Source organism: Lolium perenne, chromosome 2 (assembly GCF_019359855.2).
Source record: "Lolium perenne isolate Kyuss_39 chromosome 2, Kyuss_2.0, whole genome shotgun sequence".
In the NCBI taxonomy this organism is placed as follows: Eukaryota; Viridiplantae; Streptophyta; class Magnoliopsida; order Poales; family Poaceae; genus Lolium; species Lolium perenne.
Window position 1 is genome coordinate 76,355,272 of NC_067245.2, and position 21,473 is coordinate 76,376,744.

General features: G+C 46.7%; 1 protein-coding gene across 1 annotated transcript; it reads right to left on the reverse strand.

Moving 5' to 3' along the window:
- Positions 1-1,852: 1,852 nt before the first annotated feature.
- Positions 1,853-4,287, reverse strand: LOC139835520 (uncharacterized). The gene is made up of 2 exons (XM_071825377.1): positions 3,408-4,287; positions 1,853-2,106 (listed from the first exon to the last, which is right to left on the reverse strand). The coding sequence occupies exons 1-2, from the start codon at positions 4,285-4,287 to the stop codon at positions 1,853-1,855; spliced, it is 1,134 nt and encodes a 377-aa protein (XP_071681478.1).
- Between the last annotated feature and the right edge of the window lie 17,186 nt (positions 4,288-21,473).

The window sequence follows — 21,473 nt, forward strand, 5'->3', positions numbered from 1 at the left end:
GTGGTAGAGTCAAAAAGAGTTGTTTGCCGTGGTTAACCCCAACCGGCTGGCTATGCTTATATATTATGATCAACTTGTACAACAAGGAATACATTGGTATAGAATACCGTACAGTATAGAAACCGTATATACAACTCTAACACTCCCCCTCAATCTAAACCGTCGTGAACAAGGTTAAGATTGGAACTAAAACGACGAAGCGCGAGCTGCGTAGCAGGCTTCGTAAACACATCAGCCAGCTGGTCGGCGGTGGAGATGAACCGAACATCAAGCGCACCAAGCGCAACTCTCTCGCGAACGAAGTGAAAATCAACCTCGATATGCTTCGTGCGGGCATGGAAAACCGGATTGGCAGATAAGTACGTGGCACCAACATTATCACACCATAAGACAGGAGGTCGAGGCTGAAACACTCCAAGCTCCCGTAATACGATCGAATCCAAACAAATTTCAAGAAGTGCCATTGGCCAGAGCCTTATATTCTGCCTCTGCATCGAGCGAGACACGATGGCTTGCGAGAACTCCATGACACAAGATTAGGACCAAGAAAGACCGCAAAACCGCCAAAGGAGCGACGATCATCAGACAACAGCCCAATCCGCATCAAGAAAATATTGAGGTCCATAGAAGAGGAGCGACGAAAACGCAGCCGCCGACACGGCTGCCACGAACAAAGGGCGTAATACGCTTGACCGCCTCATAGTGGGCGTAGTCGGTTGCGACAGTCTTGACAAACCTTGTTGACAGCAAATGATAAGTCAGGACGCGTCAATGTGAGGTACTGGAGTCCCCCAACCAAACTCCGGTACTTGAAAGCATCCTCTGAACCAAGCGGTGTACCGAGATCTCGTGTCAACTTGTCAGAAGTAGACATAGGTGTAGTGACCGGCCGACTCTGCTCCATGTTGGCCCGATGAAGAAGATCAAGGGCATAGCGGTGTTGAGACAGCACAAGCCCTGAAGAAGAGTAGGCAACCTCGATGCCAAGGAAATACTCCAAGCGCCCAAGATCCTTGATAGGAAAAGAACCCGACAAGGTGGCAACAAGCTTCTCAACTGCAACAGAAGAGGATCCAGCCAGAACAATGTCATCGACATAGACAAGCATATAGACAACCACACCAGCATGATCAAAAATGAACAAAGAGGTATCCGCTGTGCTAGCAACAAAGCCAAGCTGATGGAGCTTATCACTGAGGCGCGCATACTGCACGAGGCGATCAAGCTTGCACCATAAAGAGCACGTTGCAACTTACAGACATGCTGCGGATACTGCGGATCCTCAAAGCCAGGCGGCTGCTGCATATAGACATCCTCGGTGAGAAAACCATGGAGAAAAGCGTTACTCACATCAATCTGACGCAGGCACCAACCGCGAGAAACAGCAAGAGATAGGACAAGGCGAACTGTGACTGGCTTGACCACTGGACTGAACGTATCATGATAATCAATACCATGCTGCTGTGTGAAGCCTCGAGCGACAAGTCGCGCCTTGTATTTGTCAACCGAACCATCAGGACGATACTTCGTTTTGAAAATCCACTTGCTTCCAACAATGTTAGTGCCAGGAGGACGAGGGACCAAGACCCACGTTCGATTCTTCTGAAGTGCATCAAACTCAGCTTCCATAGCGCTACGCCAAGCAGGCTCAGTCAAAGCAGTGCGATGAGAGGCTGGTTCCACCAAAAGAGCACGACGACGATCGGAGTCATAGCGAACCGTGCCGTCCCGATAGATCTTGGGACGAAATATAGCATTATGCTGCCGCGTGACGATGACCCGAGGCGGTTCAGCGGCAGGTGCTGCAGACGACGTCGGGGAGTCGAGAGGACTCGGTGATGCTGTCGATGGATCAGGCGAAGCCGAAGGCGAGGGAGCAGGTGAGGCCGGCGAAGCACAGGACAGCTCGTCCACAGCGCCAGCGGGGAGCGTGGTCGGCCCAGGAGGGAGCCCGGTTAGCCCAGACGTCGGCGAGGAAGGCGTCTGGCGCACAGGCGAGCAGGCAGGAGCTGGGCCGCTCGGTGCAACGCTGCCCGAGCCACAGGGGGCCTCTGCATGGGAAGACGCAGGCCCCGAGGCATGCACGTCGATCCGCTGGTCCAAAACCTGCACAGGAAAGCTTGCAACAGGAACAGGTGCATTAGCCGGTAACATAGTGATGTCATAACTACGCGTGTCGGTGCTCTGAGTAACTGGTTCAGTGGAGGGGAAAGACACAGGTAGCAGTTTAGAGACATCAACGACAGCACCCGGAGTAGAGAAGGGAAACACCTTCTCATCAAACACGACATCACGAGAGATGTATATGCGACCAGTGGAGCGATCAAGGCACTTGTAGCCTTTATGCATAGGACTATAGCCAAGGAAAACACACATCTTGGAGCGAAACTCGAGTTTGCGCGAATTGTACTTACGCAAACTAGGCCAACACGCACAGCCAAACGTGCGTAAGAACGAATACTCTGGAGGTGTGTTGAGCAAGCGGAAAACTGGAGTGGCGTTGATGATGGGCGTGGGCATCCTGTTGATAAGATAACAGGCAGTAAGAAAAGCCTCATCCCAATACCGAAGGGGCATCGAGGAATGAGCTAAGAGGGCTAAGCCTGTTTCGACAAGATGGCGATGCTTGCGTTCGGCAATGCCATTTTGTTGGGAGGTATGTGGGCAAGAAACACGGTGAGCAATACCCGTTCGAGCAAAGTAGGCATGGAGGCGATGATACTCACCACCCCAATCGGACTGGACAGTGCGAATTTTAGCATTCAACAAACGTTCTACATGAGACTGAAAAGTGTAGAAGATGCTTTCAACGTCAGATTTATGTTTAATCAAGTAAATCCAAGAATAACGGCTGTAGTCATCAATGAAGCTAACATAATACTTAAAACCTCCAGAAGAAGGCAAAGTAGGACCCCAAACATCAGTATGAATAAGCTCAAGGGGAGACTGAGACACACGGGTCGAATAACTATATGGTAATTGATGACTTTTGGCACGTTGACATGCATCACACACTAGAGACTCAATGTTTGAAGAACACGATAGATTATTGGAACTAACAATAGTTTGCACTACTTTATTTGAGGGATGACCAAGACGTTGATGCCAATGCTCAGAAGACAGCCGCACACCAGACGACGCATGAGACCCAGACGCCATGGCGCGGCTGAAAGGTAGGGGGTAGAGACCGCCACGACTTCTACCGCGAAGAAGAACTCGCTTCGTGACCTTGTCCTTGACACAGAAAAAATATTTATGAAACTCAATGAATATATGATTGTCAGAAACAAGGCGGTAGACGGAAAGCAAATTCTTGCTAAGACCAGGAACAAGAAGGACATTCTTAAGCTCAATGGGAGATGATGAACCAGGTAACTGAGAGCGACCAACATGCGTAATAGACAAACCTGCACCGTTGGCGACTTGCACTTGATCCTTGCCAGGGTAGCGATCCTGAACGTGCATCCGACTCATGTCGTTGGTGAGGTGGTCGGTGGCACCTGAGTCGAAGAACCAGGGCTGAGATTCCTGGAAGGAGGCGGTGTTCCCGGAGCGAGAGTCCTTTTGCTGATAGGCCTGGTTGAAGCGATTTCGGCACTGGAGGGCACTGTGACCCCAGTAATCGCAGATTTGGCAGCGGGTGCCACGCTGGCGGCCAGAGCGACCGCCGCCACCGCCACCACCTTGACCTCCTCCGCCGTCACCACCACCCCCTTGGTTTGCGCGGTTGCCGCGCTGGCCTTGCTGCTGCTGCTGGCCACCGGGTGCATGGCCGCCACCAGGTGGTCCGGATGGGCGGCCACCGGAGCGACCGGTGTTGTTGTCGACGAAGGGGCGCCCTCCTCCACGGTTGTCACCGCCCTGCCGCGCCACGGCATTGGCGGAGGTGGAGAAGTCAGGGGCCTGTGAGTTTTGCTCTAGGAGAGCCTCACAGGAGAGGAGCATGGAGTAGAAGTCTTCCACGCTGAGGTTGTCCGCGCCAGCGGCGGCGAGCACCGTGAGAGAGTGCTGCAGGGACTCGTACTGAGACCCAAGACCGACAACGATGTAGTCGATCAACTCGTCATCAGAGATCGGAGAACCGACCATCGCCATAGCATCAGCAAACCCCTTCATCTTGTGGAAGCAGGCGGCGGCGGTGAGGTCGTTCTTCTTCAGCGACGTAAGCTGCCGTCGCATCTGGCGTGCCCCTGCTCGGTTTTGGGCCGAGAACATGGACACGAGGCAGGACCACACGGACGCCGAGGTGGTGCGCCCGATGAGGTGGCCGAGGATCTCCTCCGTCATGGAGCCGACGAGGATACCAAGGACGCGCTGATCCGTGTAGAACTAGTTGGCGTAGTCGGGATTGGGGCTGGTGACGGCGTTGGCGTCCGTGCCCTCGGTGATCGTGGGCGGGGGCATCTTGCAAGAACCGTCGAGGAAGCCGTACCACCCCTGTCCAGCAATGTTGGGGACGACCTGCATCTTCCAGAGAAGAAAGTTAGTGCGATCAAGGCGCACGGTGATGGTGTTGGTGTTGTGGCCGGTGGGTGCGGTGATGATTGCGCCGGCGGGGATCGATGGAGTGGAGGAGGAAACCAGCGCGCCGACGGTGGCGATCTGCATCGCGGAAGAGCTCATCGCGAGCGGCGGCGAGGCGGAGGACTCGCGCGAAGTAGCGGCGACAGGGAAAACCCTAGGAAGTCGACTCGCTCTGATACCAAGTCAAAAAGAGTTGTTTGCCGTGGTTAACCCCAACCGGCTGGCAATGCTTATATATTATGATCAACTTGTACAACAAGGAATACATTGGTATAGAATACCGTACAGTATAGAAACCGTATATACAACTCTAACAGGTAGTGCCTGCGGAAGAATAAGTCGTCGAACGCACTGATGCGCATGTCGCCATCGGCTTCATAGCGGCAGAGCAGCAAGGATCCAAGCTCCAGTATATGGACGCGGACAAACTTCTCGAAGCCAGTATCGAGGTACATCTTGTCTTTCCCGTCGAACAGAACTGAAAGATTTCTGCACTAGCCAATTGAACCAAAAGTCCGAACTGATGGAAAGAGACTAGACATTGTATTTATATTCAACACTCCCCCTCACGTCTAGGCTATTTTAGTCCTTAGCATGGGTTTGGTGTGGGCTGCAGAATCTTTTTTCTTTTTGTTTTTAAAGCTGCGTGAGCAGGGTCTTAAACTTGAGACCTCTTGGCTCTCATACCATGAAAGATTGCTGCACTAGCCAATTGAACCAAAAGTCTGAACTGATGGAAAGAGACTAGGCAGTGTACTTATATTCAACAAGAACATCGATGGGCCACCGACAAAAGCCGCAACTGGCTTTTCGTAAGTTCACGTCAGTCGACTCCCGACCGGCTAGAAATTTCGTGAACTTGTCCAGTCCTCGGTGATGTGGATGAAGAACTCGAAGTACATGTCGTGTCGCCACTCCAAGTCCACAGGGAAGAGAGAGCGTGCAAGCGACGACGAGCGTGCAGCCGGTGCAGATCCAAGCGCCCTTGCCCCGACCATGGCGGTCGTGTCCGCGACCTTGGCCCCTAGGACCCACCATGAAGCGCGCGGGGAGAAGGTGGAAGGAGAGAAGGCGGATGGCGGCTCTAGGGTTGGGGATTCGGAAGGTACCTAGGGTTGTGCGAGAAACTGGATGTGGCAACGCCACATTTTATACGCTGGAGGTAGCCGGGGGAAGGTGTAGCGCATTAAGGCCGACACCCATTGCAAGGTATGGGGAATCTGCATCGCTGCACAGCCATTAATTTCATTTTGCAGGATGCGGAAACGACGCCACCCCCGCAAGTACCGCCGGGCCACGCAAAAGGTGAAGTCGGCATAGTCGCTGCCAATTTAGCCCGAGGCAGAGGAAACAGGTCACGCGATGCGTCCGGCAGATGAATCCGCGGCCCCAAATTTAGGTCGCATTTGCTCTCGGCGTTTACTATGCATCAAAGCGCTGGCCCAGTTGCCAATGTTCAAGAAATCGTTAATTTATTGGTTGGCCTCAAATTGAAGATTAATCTCTTATCGACTGGTTAGTCCATTTTATCTTCGGCCATTTATCACCTTATTTTTTGTAAATCCTATTTTTGGCACTAAATGTTCTGTAGTATGCAATGTAATATTAATATCCGAGCATTGAATAGAAGTATTACCTTATTTACTTACATTTGAATCAATAACAATAAAAAAATCGAGCTAATGCACAGTACTATAAGTCAAAAAATAAAATATACCAATTTTGAACAAAATTTCACTAAAAACTGGCCGAAATATCGTCCATCAGACTGAAAACCGGGTGCAATATCGGCTAGCAGATTGAAAATCAGCCAAATATCGGTGCGACGATAAATTAGCCGATGCCGAAATCTTATCGATTACCACCCGATGCATGATAAATCGGTACAACGGATATTAATCCGTGCCAAGGGCATAATTAAATTTTATCGGCGCAAACATAAATGATCACTTTGCATCTTTTACATGAGAGGCTCAAGATACCCTAAGCACTTCAACTTCAACTGAGGTGGATTATTAATCAAAAAAACTGAGGTGGATTACACACGTGGCAGACTGGTAGTCTACGGGGAATCTCCTGCCCCGTCCTCTCCGGATCCTTCTCAATCTCTCGTGATGTATCCCCGTGAGACGTTCCTTCCTTGGCGCTGAAGTCTCATGATTCTTCGATACGTTCATTCGCGCTCCGACCACGTCAAAGGAAAAACAGATTCGACATTCCAAACAGCCTGTAAAGTAAATTATCCACCTGGCTTTTCGCGGGTTTCACAGCTACGACGTGCATGTCACGACGGGCTTAGTTTTGCCGTGCGTGATCGATCGAGCCTTGCACCACACTGTGATGTATGCTCCGTCGGGTCCAGTCAGGGCTCACGAGTTGCTATCCTGCCTCCAGCCATTTACAAGCACAAATATCTGCGTAGAAACACTCTGCTTCGTATTCACGGTTTTCTTTGTGTGAGTAGAAGGGATCTATCGTTTTGATTGCGGCGTTTTGGATCTTGGACTACATGGACCCCTTTTATTGAAAAAAAAAATGCAAAATGCAATATTTGAAAGTTTAAAAATCCAGAAAAAGATCATGTGCGTAGAGTGTGATGTATTCTACCAATATGTTAAATACAACATGAAATATCTATATTTGGCTGCACACAAAAATTGACAAAATATGACATCTATAGTAGTATAGTAGTGAAAAGACCGCAAAAATTCAAATTACAAATCATGGCTCACAAGTCTCGTACTTTTTCTCCAACCCTATTTTCTGGTTTTTGATCGGTCATCTTCATTCCACGGGTCTGCCAATATAGGATGTTAGGGCATCTTCAACTGACCTTCCTAAATGGATCCTCATACATGAGCCATGGACCAGCGGTGCGATGATTCCAACAGTGAAACCAATTTTCATGGCGATGACAACCCTCATACATGAGCACAACGAGGGAGGCAGCTGCCACAGTTCAGGAGCATTGTCAATTCTTTAAAGGACTACTTCCATCCCTGTTGTGGGTATACTTTATGGGTATACCATCGACAGTGTCTAGATCCGGCAAGCTCGAGTGGCCCACAGATGGTGATGTGGCATGTGGCCCATCGGACGGTCCAGTTGCTGTTGATCGTGAAGGATGAAGTCCAGCCCAGGATCAGGGAGCTGGATCCCAACCGACCTACGAAGGAGGCCGGATCCGTGGAGGTCCATGAGGAACCCGGATCCAGTACGACATAGATGGAAGGCGGATCCTTGACGGACACGACAATACATTGAACCGTAGTTAGGCAACCTGTAACCCGGCTAGGACTCTCCATGTAACCCTAGATTCGTGCGCCTTTATAAGCCAGATCCTGGGAGCCCTAGAGGCACAACCATAACTCATTGTAACAACGCGAAAACGCCTAGATAATTCCAAACAAGCAGCAGTAGGCCCTGTCTTCGAGCAGGTGTTCCGAAGCTGGGTAAATCGCGTACCACCGTCCCGAGTTTTCTCCGCCCTATGGCCCCTACTTCTTTTCCCCCTCACGAGGATCCCTCCTCTGAGGTACCGTCGAGTAGGCAACAACAGTTGGCGCCCACCGTGGGGCCAGCGGCGTCAGGAGGCCGGAACCGGGAGGGTTTCGCCATGGGAAGCTACGACGAATCCATCGCTGTGGGGCGTGTCCTCTACGCCGGCAACTTTCCGATCGTCCCGCAGGATGAGTCCTGGATTCCGGCTAGGACCAACCCCATCAAGCTCTCCATCGTCCCAATTGGCGGCATTCACGTCTTCATTGGCGAAACCGTCGATTCCGACGGAAACGCCCTGGTAAGTAACGCTGACGCGACCGCCGCTGAGCAGGACGCAGTCGCAAAGATCCGATCTGAGATGCTAGAGCTTCCTATGGAAGATTCCGCCTTGGATCTGGAAAATTCAGAACCCACCCAATCCGCCCCTGAGCAGAAAACAACGGTGGAAGACCAATGCAGATCCGCCTGGGTCTCCCAGGTGTTAGAGAAGCAAAGGTGTCACTTAGTGCACTTCCTTGCACACACTGCTGGAACCGCTCCTCCTCCGGAAGAACCAGGACCCATGCAGGTTGAGGCTGCCGGAACCGGCGACGCCCCGGAACAGCAGGAGGCTGTCGGAGATAGCAGCGCACCGGATCAGCAAGAGGGTGCTGGAGCTATTGAAGAATCAATCCTGGGTAACCCAAGTCCAACTTACGACGATGCTTCATCCATGAACACGGAGGAATTCGACAAGGCTCTGAAGGAGTTAGAGGGAGAAGAGGAAGCTGAGGCGGAATCTGCTCCACCTAAGCAGGTCCTAGCGACCATAACTGGGTTAGGCGAAGACGCTGATGAAGATGAGACTCCTACAGGTGTAGCTCTCCCGAGATCGTCCACTTCGGATACTCCGCCATCGCGACCTCGTCGCTGTGCCGCATCGGAATCCGGAGAATACAACTTCTCCGGGGACAAGGATTACCTGACCCCGGAAGAACTCGTGGAGCAAGTAGGCATATGAGCCTTAATTCACACAGAAGTCCAACAAGCCTATAACTCCGGAGGAAGCCGCAGATCCGGTGGCTCTAGAAGCTGCAAGAAAGGAGATGCTGGCTACCGCCAAGAGAATTTCCACCACTGCAGCAGCGATGCTTGAAGAAAGGCAAGAAGCTGAAGACGTAATGGTTGGTTTCCTTCAAAAAGAGCGCAAAGCTGTTGACTCTTTGCAGAAGGCCAAAAAACTCCGAGAACATAGGGAGACTATGATGAAGGACGCTCGTAAGGAAGCTGATAAGATCCGGTGGGATGCCATTAACCCCCGCAAGATCACCTTCGCAACTCCCTCCAATCAGCAGCCGCTCACAACTCCAAAGGAGAACATGCAGAAGGCCGCGGAGATTCTGGCCAAGAACAACGAGGAAATTGACACCAACCACCTCCGCACACTCGTCGCTTCGGCGGTTCGGCAGCAGAGCAAGGCAGACACTTCGCGCAAGCTGGAAGACGCCTCTGTCTGACCCGAAGAAGGGAAAGGATGCAATGTTCACTGGCAGGGACAAGTACCGGAACCCCTCACCAACGCCCAATGGGTACCCGCGTCCTCCACCTCCTCGCCGCCATAGTCCAGCCGTAAACGCCAGACCCCACGGGCCTGGTGGAATCAACATCCGCGACAACGTGATCCCCCAGAGAAACATTAACAGAGAGCGCACGCCGGAACCTAATCGAAGCCGGAACGAGGAGCGCGACCCGGAGCCTCGCAGAAGCCGTAACGACGAAGGCGACCATCACCATGGTGAAGGCAGCCACCGAAGCCGGAGTCTGCACCGCGAGGATCGAGGAGAATCTGAAGGCGGAAGCAAGAGGTCGAACCGGCCCCCTCGCAGGTCTCCCTCCCCACCACCTAGCGGTGGAGGAGGAGGTGGAGGCCGAAGATCTCGGTCGCGCTCAAAATCCCCCCGCAATGGCTCGCGTGACGCGCGGGAACGTTTCAGCGAATACAGATCTGACTACATTGGCCCAAAGTGCTTTGGCAGGATGATCCGAGAGAAACCAAGGCCAAGGATGAACCTCAAGCTACCCGGAAACCTGAAGCATTATATGATGGCAGCGAAAGGCCGGATACCTGGACCGAGAATTACTACAATGCAGTAACCTTCGCCGGAGGAACCCCTAACATAGCCTGCCGCATGCTCCAGTTGTACCTTGTAGGTCTAGCCCGGATCTGGCTCAGCGACCTCGAGAAGAACTCCATCTTTTGCTGGTTTGACCTGAAGAAGGCCTTCGAGAAGCACTTCAGGGGCACCTACAAAATACCTGCCACGACAAGCGACCTACAGGCATGTATCCAGAAGAAGGGTGAAACATCAAGGAGTTTCCTCACCCGGTTGTTAGCAACCAGGAACAAGTGCGAGAACGTTGACAATCGCACAGCCATGCACGCTTTCATAGGTGGATTGCAGAGGGGAGGACTGCTACGGCATAAGCTTACTTGCTTGATCAATGCAAACAAGCTGATCTTGGATGACATGATCACCATCGCCAGCGATCACACCGCCGCCGATGACGACGCAGGTGGAGATCTCGCAGCTACAGCCATACCCCTGCATCAGCAAAAGAAGAACCGTGATAATGGCCCTAGCAACAACAATAAGCGGAAGAATCCCCCGATGACCAGAAGAGCGGCGGGTCCGAGATGGTCGCTGTGGCGTTATAACACGGAGGTCAGGGAGGCGGAAGAGGCCGCGGACGTGGGGGCGTGATAACCCACAAGTATAGGGGATCGCAACAGTCTTCGAGGGAAGTAAAACCCAAATTTATTGATTCGACACAAGGGGAGGTAAAGAATACTTATAAGCCTTAACAACTGAGTTGTCAATTCAGCTGCACCTGGAAAAGCACCAGTAACAGGGGTGATGTGAAAGCAGCAGTAATATGAGAGCAATAGTAACAGTAACACAACAGCAGTAGGAGTAACACAGAGGCAATGGCACCAGAAAATAGTTGATACTACTTCCAATGACATATAGAACGAGTATATGATGACGAGAGATGGACCGGGGTTCCCGGCGATCTACACTAGTGGTAACTCTCCAATAACAAGTGACAAGTGTTGGGTGAATAAATTACAGTTGGGCAATTGATAGGATTGAAATAGCATTAAGATAGAACATCAATTCATTAATCATGTAGGCATGTTTTCCATATATAGTCGTACGTGCTCGCTATGAGAAACTTGTACAACATCTTTTGTCCTACCAGCCGGTGGCAGCCGGGCCTCAAGGGAATCTACTGGCTATTAAGGTACTCCTTTTAATAGAGCACCGGAGCGAAGCATTAACACTTGGTGAAAACATGTGATCCTCATATCACAGCCTTCCCCTCCGGTTGTCCCAATTTCTGTCACTTTGGGGCCTCGGGTTCCGGACAGCAATATGTGCAAACAACTTGTAGATACAATCTAAGCAATAATTATAGAGCTTAAATCTAAGATCATGCCACTCGGGCCCTAGTGACAAGCATTAAGCATAACAAGATTGCATCAACAATAACTTCACAAACTTTATAGATAGACTAATCATAATGTATCATCCATCGGATCCCAACAAACACAACACCGATTACATTCGATGAATCTCAATCATGTAAGGCAGCTCATGAGATCATTGTATTGAAGTACATGGGATAGAGAGTACCAACTAGCTACTGCTAGAACCCGTAGTCCATGGGGGAACTACTCACGGAGCATGATGGAGGCGGTGGCGTCGATGGAGATGGCTTCCGGGGGCACTTCCCCGTCCCGGCAGGGTGCCGGAACAGAGACTTCTGTCCCCCGAATTGGAGTTTCGCGATGGCGGCGGCGCCCCTGGAGTCTTTCTGGAGTTTCGTCAATTCGTATCGCGTTTTTAGGTCGAAAGGGCTTATATAGGCGAAGAGGCGGCGCAGGAGGGGCACCAGGGCGCCCTCCCCATAGGTCGGCGTGGCCAGGGGCCTGCCCGCGTGGCCCTATGGTGTGGGGGCCCCAGGCCTCCCCTCTGACTCCCCTTCGGTGTCCTGGTCCGTCTCGGTGAATTATGATGTTTGGTCTTCGTTTCGTCGAATTCCGAGAATATTGCCCGAACAGCCTTTCTGGAACCAAAAACAGCAGAAAACAGGAACTGGCACTTCGGCATCTTGTTAATAGGTTAGTTCCAGAAAACGCATAAAAACATTATAAAGTGTGAGCAAAACATGTAGGTATTGTCATAAAACAAGTATGAAACATCAGAAATTATAGATACGTTGGAGACGTATCAGCATCCCCAAGCTTAGTTCCTACTCGTCATCGAGTAGGTAAACGATAAAAAGAATAATTTATGTCGTGACATGCTACTTACATAACCTTGATCATACTATTGTAAAGCATATGAGATGAATGAAGTGACTCAAGGCAATGATCTATAGTTGCTAACAAATAGATAACATATAGCAAAACTTTTCATGAATAGTACTTTCAAGACAAGCATCAAAATTCTTGCATAAGAGTTAACTCATAAAGCAATATATTCAAAGTAAAGGCATTGAAGCAACACAAAGGAAGATATAAGTTTCAGCAGTTGCTTTCAACTTTCAACATACATATCTCATGGATAATTTTCAACACAAAGTAGAATAATAAGTGCAATAAGCAAGTATGTAAGAATCAATGCACAGTTGACACAAGTGTTTGCTTCTAAGATGGGAGGAAGTAGGTAAACTGACTCAACATAAAGTAGAAGAAAGGCCCTTCGCAGAGGGAAGCAGGGATTAAATCATGTGCTAGAGCTTTTTAAGTTTTGAAATCATATAAAGAGCATAAAAGTAAAGTTTTGAGAGGTGTTTGTTGTTGTCAACGAATGGTAGTGGGCACTCTAACCCCCTTGCCAAACAGACTTTCGAAGAGCGGCTCCCATGAAGGACATTATCTCTCACATGTACTTTAGTTTATTTTTTATTTTTTGGGTGACACTCCTTCCAACCTTTGCTTTCACAAACCATGGCTAACCGAATCCTCGGGTGCCTTCCAATCATTCACATACCATGAAGGAGTGTGTATTTATTTTAGTTTTATTTAGAGATGACACTCCTCCCAACCTTTGCTTTCTCAAGCCATGGCTAACCGAATCCTCGGGTGCCTTCCAACATTTCACATACCATGGAGGAGTGTCTATTTGCAAAATTAAGTTGCTTACTGATGAATCAGAGCAAAACATGTGAAGAGAAATATTAATGAAAGTTGATTAATTGGGGCTGGGAACCCCATTGCCAGCTCTTTTTGCAAAATTATTGGATAAGCGGATGAAGCCACTAGTCCATTGGTGAAAATCTACCCAATAATATTGAAAGATAAAACACCACATACTTCCTCATGAGCTATAAAACGTTGACACAAATAAGAGATGATAAATTTTGAATTGTTTAAAGGTAGCACATGAAGTATTTACTTGGAACGGCAGGAAATACCACATAGTAGGTAGGTATGGTGGACACACATGGCATAGGTTTTGGCTCAAGGTTTTGGATGCACGAGAAGCATTTCCTCTCAGTACAAGGCTTTGGCTAGCAAGGTTGTTTGAAGCAAACACAAGTATGAACCGGTACAACAAAACTTACATAAGAACATATTGCAAGCATTATAATACTCTACACTGTCTTCCTTGTTGCTCAAACCCTTTTACCAGAAAATATCTAGACCTTAGAGAGACCAATCATGCAAACCAATTTCAACAAGCTCTACGGTAGTTCTCCACTAATAGGTTTAAACTACATGGTGCATGAAATTAAACATGATCTACTTGAGAGCTCAAAACAATTGCCAAGTGTCAAATTATTCAAGACAATATGAGGCATTTTCTGTTTCCAACCAAATAACAATAAGTGCAATAGCTTCCAACTTTTGTCATTGAACATTAAAAGTAAAAAACGAAGAACACCAGTGTTCATATGAAAAAACGGAGCGTGTCTCTCTCCCACACAAGGATTGCTAAGATCCGATCTTATTCAAACAAAAACAAAACGAAAATAAACACACAGACGCTCCAAGTAAAGCACATAAGATGTGACCGAATAAAAATATAGTTTCAATAGAAGTGACATGATAAGTTTTTGATGAAGAAGGGGATGCCTTGGGTATCCCCAAGCTTAGACGCTTGAGTCTTCTTGAAATATGCAGGGATGAACCACGGGGGTATCCCCAAGCTTAGACTTTTCACTCTTCTTGATCATATATCATCCTCCTCTCTTGACCCTTGAAAACTTCCTTCACACCAAATTTCTCATAAACTTCATTAGAGGGGTTAGTACTCAAAAAAAACTTTAATCCACCTTAACCCTGTAGTGACACATTGCAAGAACTCAATAAAACATTAGCTACAGCTCTTCACGTCTAGAAAGCCTCACTTAAAGTCCACAAGAGACAATGCAAAAAACAGAGACAGAATCTGTCAAAAGAGAACAGCCAGCAAAGACGAATTTTTAAGAGGTACTTCCGTTGCTCAAATCAGAAAACTCAAAACTAATGAAAGTTGCGTACATATCTGAGGAACACGCACGTAAATTGGCAGATTTTTCTGAGTTACGTACAGAGAGCCCTGCCCAAATTCGTGACAGATAGAAATCTGTTTCTGCGCAGAAATCCAAATCTAGTATCAACCTTCTATTAGAGACTTCACTTGGCACAACATTGCAATAAAATAAAGATAAGGAGAGGTTGCTACAGTAGTAACAACTTCCAAGACACAACAAAACAGTAGCGAAATAAAGACATGGGTTATCTCCCAAGAACTGCTTTCTTTATAGCCATTAAGATGGGCTCAGTAATTTTAATGATGCACTCGCAAGAAATAAGAGTTGAAGCAAAAGAGAGCATCAAAAAGCAAATTCAAAACACATTTAAGTCTAACCCACTTCCTATGCATAGGAATCTTGTACACAAATAAATTCATGAAGAACAAAGTGACAATCATAGGAAGAGAAAACAAGAGTAACTTCAAAAGTTTCAGCATATAGAGAGGTGTTTTAGTACCATGCAAATTTCTACAACCATATTTTCCTCTCTCATAATAATTTTCATTAGCTTCATGAACAAACTCAACAATGTAACTATCACATAAAACATGTTTTTCATCATCCATAAACACATAATTTTTATCAAGCTCAAAAATAGTGGGATTAAAACTTTCAAACCCACTTTTATCAATAATATAACATGATGATTGAGCAATCTCAAGAGATATGGGACTCCTACATAAAGTCAAGACTTCTCCAATCCCATTTTCATTAGTAGTACAATTAATATTATCAAGTAACATAGGACCATCATCTAGAGCTTTATCATAAACATTTGCTACGTAAAACTCTTTAGTACCATGCATTTCGACATCAGGCACAAACAAAGCATTATCATAAGATTTATAAAAATAGCATGGATTATCATAAATAACAGTAGCATAATTATTTTCACAAGTTTTACTCATAGAGAATATTTCAAGAGAATCCACAGGAACATAAAATTCATCCACCTTTGGTAAGCATGGAGGACAATCAAATAGTGTAAGAGATAAAGAGTTACTCTCATTAGAAGGTTGGCATGGGTAGCTAATCCATTCTTCCTCCTTTTGTTCATCACTCTCCTCTTCTTTTTTATCCAATGAGCTTTTAGGTTCATCAATTTCCTCCTCTTTTTCATCCAATGAGCTTTCAGGTTCATCAATTTCTTCTTCCACAGGTTCCTGCAAATTGTGAGTGCATTCTTGTGCATTAATGAGTCTCTCTTTATAATCAATGATATAAGGATTATCACTGTAACTTTCTACGCAAAAATTAAGGATAGAAGAGACATAATCTTTAAGGTCATTACAAACAACACAAGTTTCATAATTCTTATCCATGAAGGATTCAATCTCAGAGGCTCCCATAAATAAAACAAATTGTTCTACCTCTTCGAACCCAAGATGAATATAGTTATTCCAATTGTAGTTCTTAATTAAAGCTTCCTCACTAAAGCCACATTGGAATTTCAGATGTTTAGTATCCTCTTTAGAGAAACAATTTATATCATGGCGTTTAAGCAAAATTTTAGCAATTGTATGCAATTTTTCTATCATAGCACTCATTACTTTACCCGTTCTTGATTCTCTATAATTATTATAATATTCTATAAGCTCCAACATGGTTATGCGTTCTTCCATAACAACAGTTTCTAATTTTTCGATTTTTCAATTTTTTATGGATTTTTGGGTATATGAGAGGAATAAAACAAAACAAAAAGAAACTAAGCAAAATAATACTAGACAGAAATAAACTAAGCACAAATAAACTAGACAAAAGTAAACTAAGCAAAACAAAATAAAATAAAACAAAAACAGAGAGAGAGGTAGAGTGTACTCCCCAGGTGAACTTATGAGTAGAGCTATGCCTCCCCGGCAAGAATCGCCTTAAAATAGTCTTGATAACCCACAAGTATAGGGGATCGCAACAGTCTTCGAGGGAAGTAAAACCTAAATTTATTGATTCGACACAAGGGGAGGAAAAGAATACTTATAAGCCTTAACAACTGAGTTGTCAATTCAGCTGCACCTGGAAAAGCACTAGTAACAGGGGTGATGTGAAAGCAGCAGTAATTTGAGAGCAATAGTAACAGTAACACAGCAGCAGCAGGAGTAACACAGAGGCAATGGCACCAGAAAATAGTTGATACTACTTCCAACGAAATATAGAACGAGTATATGATGATGAGAGATAGACCGGGGTTCCCAGCGATCTACACTAGTGGTAATTCTCCAATAACAAGTGACAAGTGTTGGGTGAACAAATTACAGTTGGGCAATTGATAGGATTGAAATAGCATTAAGATAGAACATCAATTCATTAATCATGTAGGCATGTTTTCCATATATAGTCATACGTGCTCGCAATGAGAAACTTGTACAACATCATTTGTCCTACCAGCCGGTGGCAGCCGGGGCTCAAGGGAATCTACTGGCTATTAAGGTACTCCTTTTAATAGAGAACCAGAGCAAAGCATTAACACTTGGTGAAAACATGTGATCCTCATATCACAGCCTTCCCCTCCGGTTGTCCCAATTTCTGTCACTTTGGGGCCTCGGGTTCCGGACAGCAATATGTGCAAACAACTTGTAGATACAATCTAAGCAATAATTATAGAGCTTAAATCTAAGATCATGCCACTCGGGCCCTAGTGACAAGCATTAAGCATAACAAGATTGCAGCAACAATAACTTCACAAACTTTATAGATAGACTAATGATAATGTATCATCCATCGGATCCCAACAAACACAACACCGATTACATCAGATGAATCTCAATCATGTAAGGCAGCTCATGAGATCATTGTATTGAAGTACATGGGATAGAGAGTACCAACTAGCTACTACTAGAACCCGTAGTCCATGGGGGAACTACTCACGGAGCATGATGGAGGCGGTGGCGTCGATGGAGATGGCTTCCGGGGGAACTTCCCCTTCCCGGCAGGGTGCCGGAACAGAGACTTCTGTCCCCCGAATTGGAGTTTCGTGATGGCGGCGGCGCCCCTGGAGTCTTTCTGGAGTTTCGTCAATTCGTATCGCGTTTTTAGGTCGAAAGGGCTTATATAGGCGAAGAGGCGGCGCAGGAAGGGCACCAGGGCGCCCTCCCCATAGGCCGGCGCGGCCAGGGGCCTGCCCGCGCGACCCTATGGTGTGGGGGGCCCAGGCCTCCCCTCTGACTCCCCTTCGGTGTCCTGGTCCGTCTCGGTGAATTATGATGTTTGGTCTTCATTTCGTCGAATTCCGAGAATATTGCCCGAACAACCTTTCTGGAACCAAAAACAGCAGAAAACAGGAACTGGCACTTCAGCATCCTGTTAATAGGTTAGTTCCGGAAAACCCATAAAAACTTTATAAAGTGTGAGCAAAACATGTAGGTATTGTCATAAAACAAGCATGGAACATCAGAAATTATAGATACGTTGGAGACGTATCAGGGCGGAGCCGGCAGGGGCCAGCAACGTGCTGACAAGGTCACATGTGCTGGGTTCCGCGCTCCCAAAACCTACGAAGAATACAGAGACATGCCTTGCTTAGCCACATTGATCCGGCTACTGGCAAATCCTCTCACACCAATCGCAACTGCAAGTGGGTCAATGATCTCAAAAGTGACCCAAAAGCAGGATACAAGGGAACTCGTAAGCACCGCCTGTGCGGCAAAGGAGGCAAGGGTAAAAAAAGGACAAGGACGAAGACAGTTCCGAGGCAATGGATGAGGATGATGCTTCGCCGGGTCCCAAGGAAAGACCCGCAGCTAACAAACCCAACCCCTTCAACAAGAAGAGTGTGGGTGCGTATCACACCTTCCTAGGAACCCCAACAGTCCGCGCCAGCAAATCAGCCCTCCGGATCCTGAACGCCACAGTTCCGGCTGTGCCGCAGTATGTCAGGTAGTCGGAAACTCCGTGTACGTTTGATAGGCAGGATCACCCTACCATCATTCCGAAGGATTGCTATTCCTTGGTTGTAAGTCCCCGCATTGATGGGTATGATTTCTCCAAGTGCCTTATGGACGGCAGAGCCAGCGTGAACATCATGTACCTAGAGACTCTGGAGTGGATGAACCTTACCAAGTAACAGCTTAAACACAGCACCACTGAGTTTCATGGTGTGGTTTGATGTCTACGTTCCCCCTCCTTTCCTGTAGACAGTGTTGGGCCTCCAAGAGCAGAGGTTTGTAGAACAGCAGCAAGTTTTCCCTTAAGTGGATCACCCAAGGTTTATCGAACTCAGGGAGGAAGAGGTCAAAGATATCCCTCTCATGCAACCCTGCAACCACAAAACAAGAAGTCTCTTGTGTCCCCAACACACCTAATAGGTGCACTAGTTCGGCGAAGAGATAGTGAAATACAGGTGGTATGAATATATATGAGCAGTAGCAACGGTGCCAGAAAATAGCTTGCTGGCGTGTAGTTGATGGTGGTGGTATTGCAGCAGTAGTAACGCAGTGGAACAGTAAACAAGCAGTAGTAACGCAGCAGTATTTAGGAACAAGGCCTAGGGATTACACTTTCACTAGTGGACACTCTCAACATTGATCACATAACAGTAATGTATAAATGCATACTCTACACTTTTGTTGGATGATGAACGCATTGCGTAGGATTACACGAACCCTCAATGCCGGAGTTAACAAGCTCCACAATTTGTTCATATTTAAGTAACCTTATAGTGTAAGATAGATCAAAAGACTAAACCAAGTACTAACATAGCATGCACACTGTCACCTTCATGCATATGTAGGAGGAATAGATCACATCAATACTATCATAGCAATAATTAACTTCATAATCTACAAGAGATCATAATCATAGCCTATGCCAAGTACTAACACGGATGCACGCACTGTCACCTTTACATCGTGCAGGAGGAATAGAACTACTTTAATAACATTGCTAGAGTAGCACATAGATAAATTGTGATACAAATACATTGCAATCATAAAGAGATATAAATAAGCACCTCACTATGCCATTCAACAGTGAATAAGTATTCTGTGAAATATAGCCTAAGAGACCCACACGGTGCACACCTTTGTCACCTTTACACACGTGGGACAAGGAGTCTCCGGAGATCACATAAGTAAAACTCACTTGACTAGCATAATGACATCTAGATTACAAGCATCATCATATGAATCTCAATCATGTAAGGCAGCTCATGAGATTATTGTATTGAAATACATAGGAGAGAGATGAACCACATAGCTACCGGTACAGCCCCGAGCCTCGATGGAGAACTACTCCCTCCTCATGGGAGCAGCAGCGGTGATGAAGATGGCGGTGGAGATGGCAGCGGTGTCGATGGAGAAGCCTTCCCGGGCACTTCCCCTGTTCCGGCAGCGTGCCGGAACAGAGACTCTGTCCCCCGGATCTTGGCCTCGCGATGGCGGCGGCTCGGGAAGGTTTCTCGTGGTTTTCGTCGAACGCATCGGGTTTTCGATCCAGGGCTTTATATAGGCGAAGAGGCGGCGCAGAGGGCTTCGGGGGGCCCACACCATAGGGCGGCGCGGCCCCTCCTGCCGCGCCAGGGTGTGGTGTGGGGCCCCCTGGCTCCCTCCGCGGCTCTCGGGTGTTCTGGATGGTTCCGGGAAAAATAGGAACCTGGGCGTTGATTTCGTCCGATTCCGAGAATATTTCGTTACTAGGATTTCTGAAACCAAAAACAGCAGAAAACAGGAACTGGCACTTCGGCATCTTGTTAATAGGTTAGTTCCAGAAAATGCACGAATATGACATAAAGTGTGCATAAAACATGTAGATAACATCAATAATGTGGCATGGAACATAAGAAATTATCGATACGTCGGAGACGTATCAGCATCCCCAAGCTTAGTTTTGCTCGTCCCGAGCAGGTAAAACGATAACACAGATAATTTCTGGAGTGACATGCCATCATAAACTTGATCATACTATTTGTAAAGCATATGTAGTGAATGCAGCGATCAAAACAATGGTAATGACATGAGTAAACAACTGAATCATAAAGCAAAGACTTTTCATGAATAGCACTTCAAGACAAGCATCAATAAGTCTTGCATAAGAGTTAACTCATAAAGCAATAATTCAAAGTAAAGGCATTGAAGCAACACAAAAGAAGATTAAGTTTCAGCGGTTGCTTTCAACTTGTAACATGTATATCTCATGGATATTGTCAACATAGAGTAACATAATAAGTGCAATAAGCAAGTATATAAGAATCAATGCACAGTTCACACAAATGTTTGCTTCTTGAGGTGGAGAAAGATAGGTGAACTGACTCAACAATAAAAGTAAAAGAATGGTCCTTCAAAGAGGAAAGCATCGATTGCTATATTTGTGCTAGAGCTTTTATTTTGAAAACATGAAACAATTTTGTCAACGGTAGTAATAAAGCATATGTATCATGTAAATTATATCTTACAAGTCGCAAGCCTCATGCATAGTATACTAATAGTGCCCGCACCTTGTCCTAATTAGCTTGGACTACCGGATCATCACAATGCACATGTTTTAACCAAGTGTCACAAAGGGGTACCTCTATGCCACCTGTACAAAGGTCTAAGGAGAAAGCTCGCATTGGATTTCTCGCTATTGATTATTCTCAACTTAGACATCCATACCGGGACAACATAGACAACAGATAATGGACTCCTCTTTTATGCATAAGCATGTAACAACAATTAATAATTTTCTCATATGAGATTGAGGATATATGTCCAAAACTGAAACTTCCACCATGGATCATGGCTTTAGTTAGCGGCCCAATGTTCTTCTCTAACAATATGCATGCTTAACCATAGGGTGGTAGATCTCTCTTACTTCAGACAAGACGGACATGCATAGCAACTCACATGAAATTCAACAATGAATAGTTGATGGCGTCCCCAGTGAACATGGTTATCGCACAACAAGCAACTTAATAA

Coding starts and splice junctions, on each gene's coding strand:
- LOC139835520 (XM_071825377.1), bottom strand. CDS start 4,287: ATGACGGAGGAGATCCTCGGCCACCTCATCGGGCGCACCACCTCGGCG. Junction 2,107..3,407: donor GCAAGTCGCCAACGGTGCAG/GTTTGTCTATTA, acceptor TTTCCTGTGCAG/GTTTTGGACCAGCGGATCGA.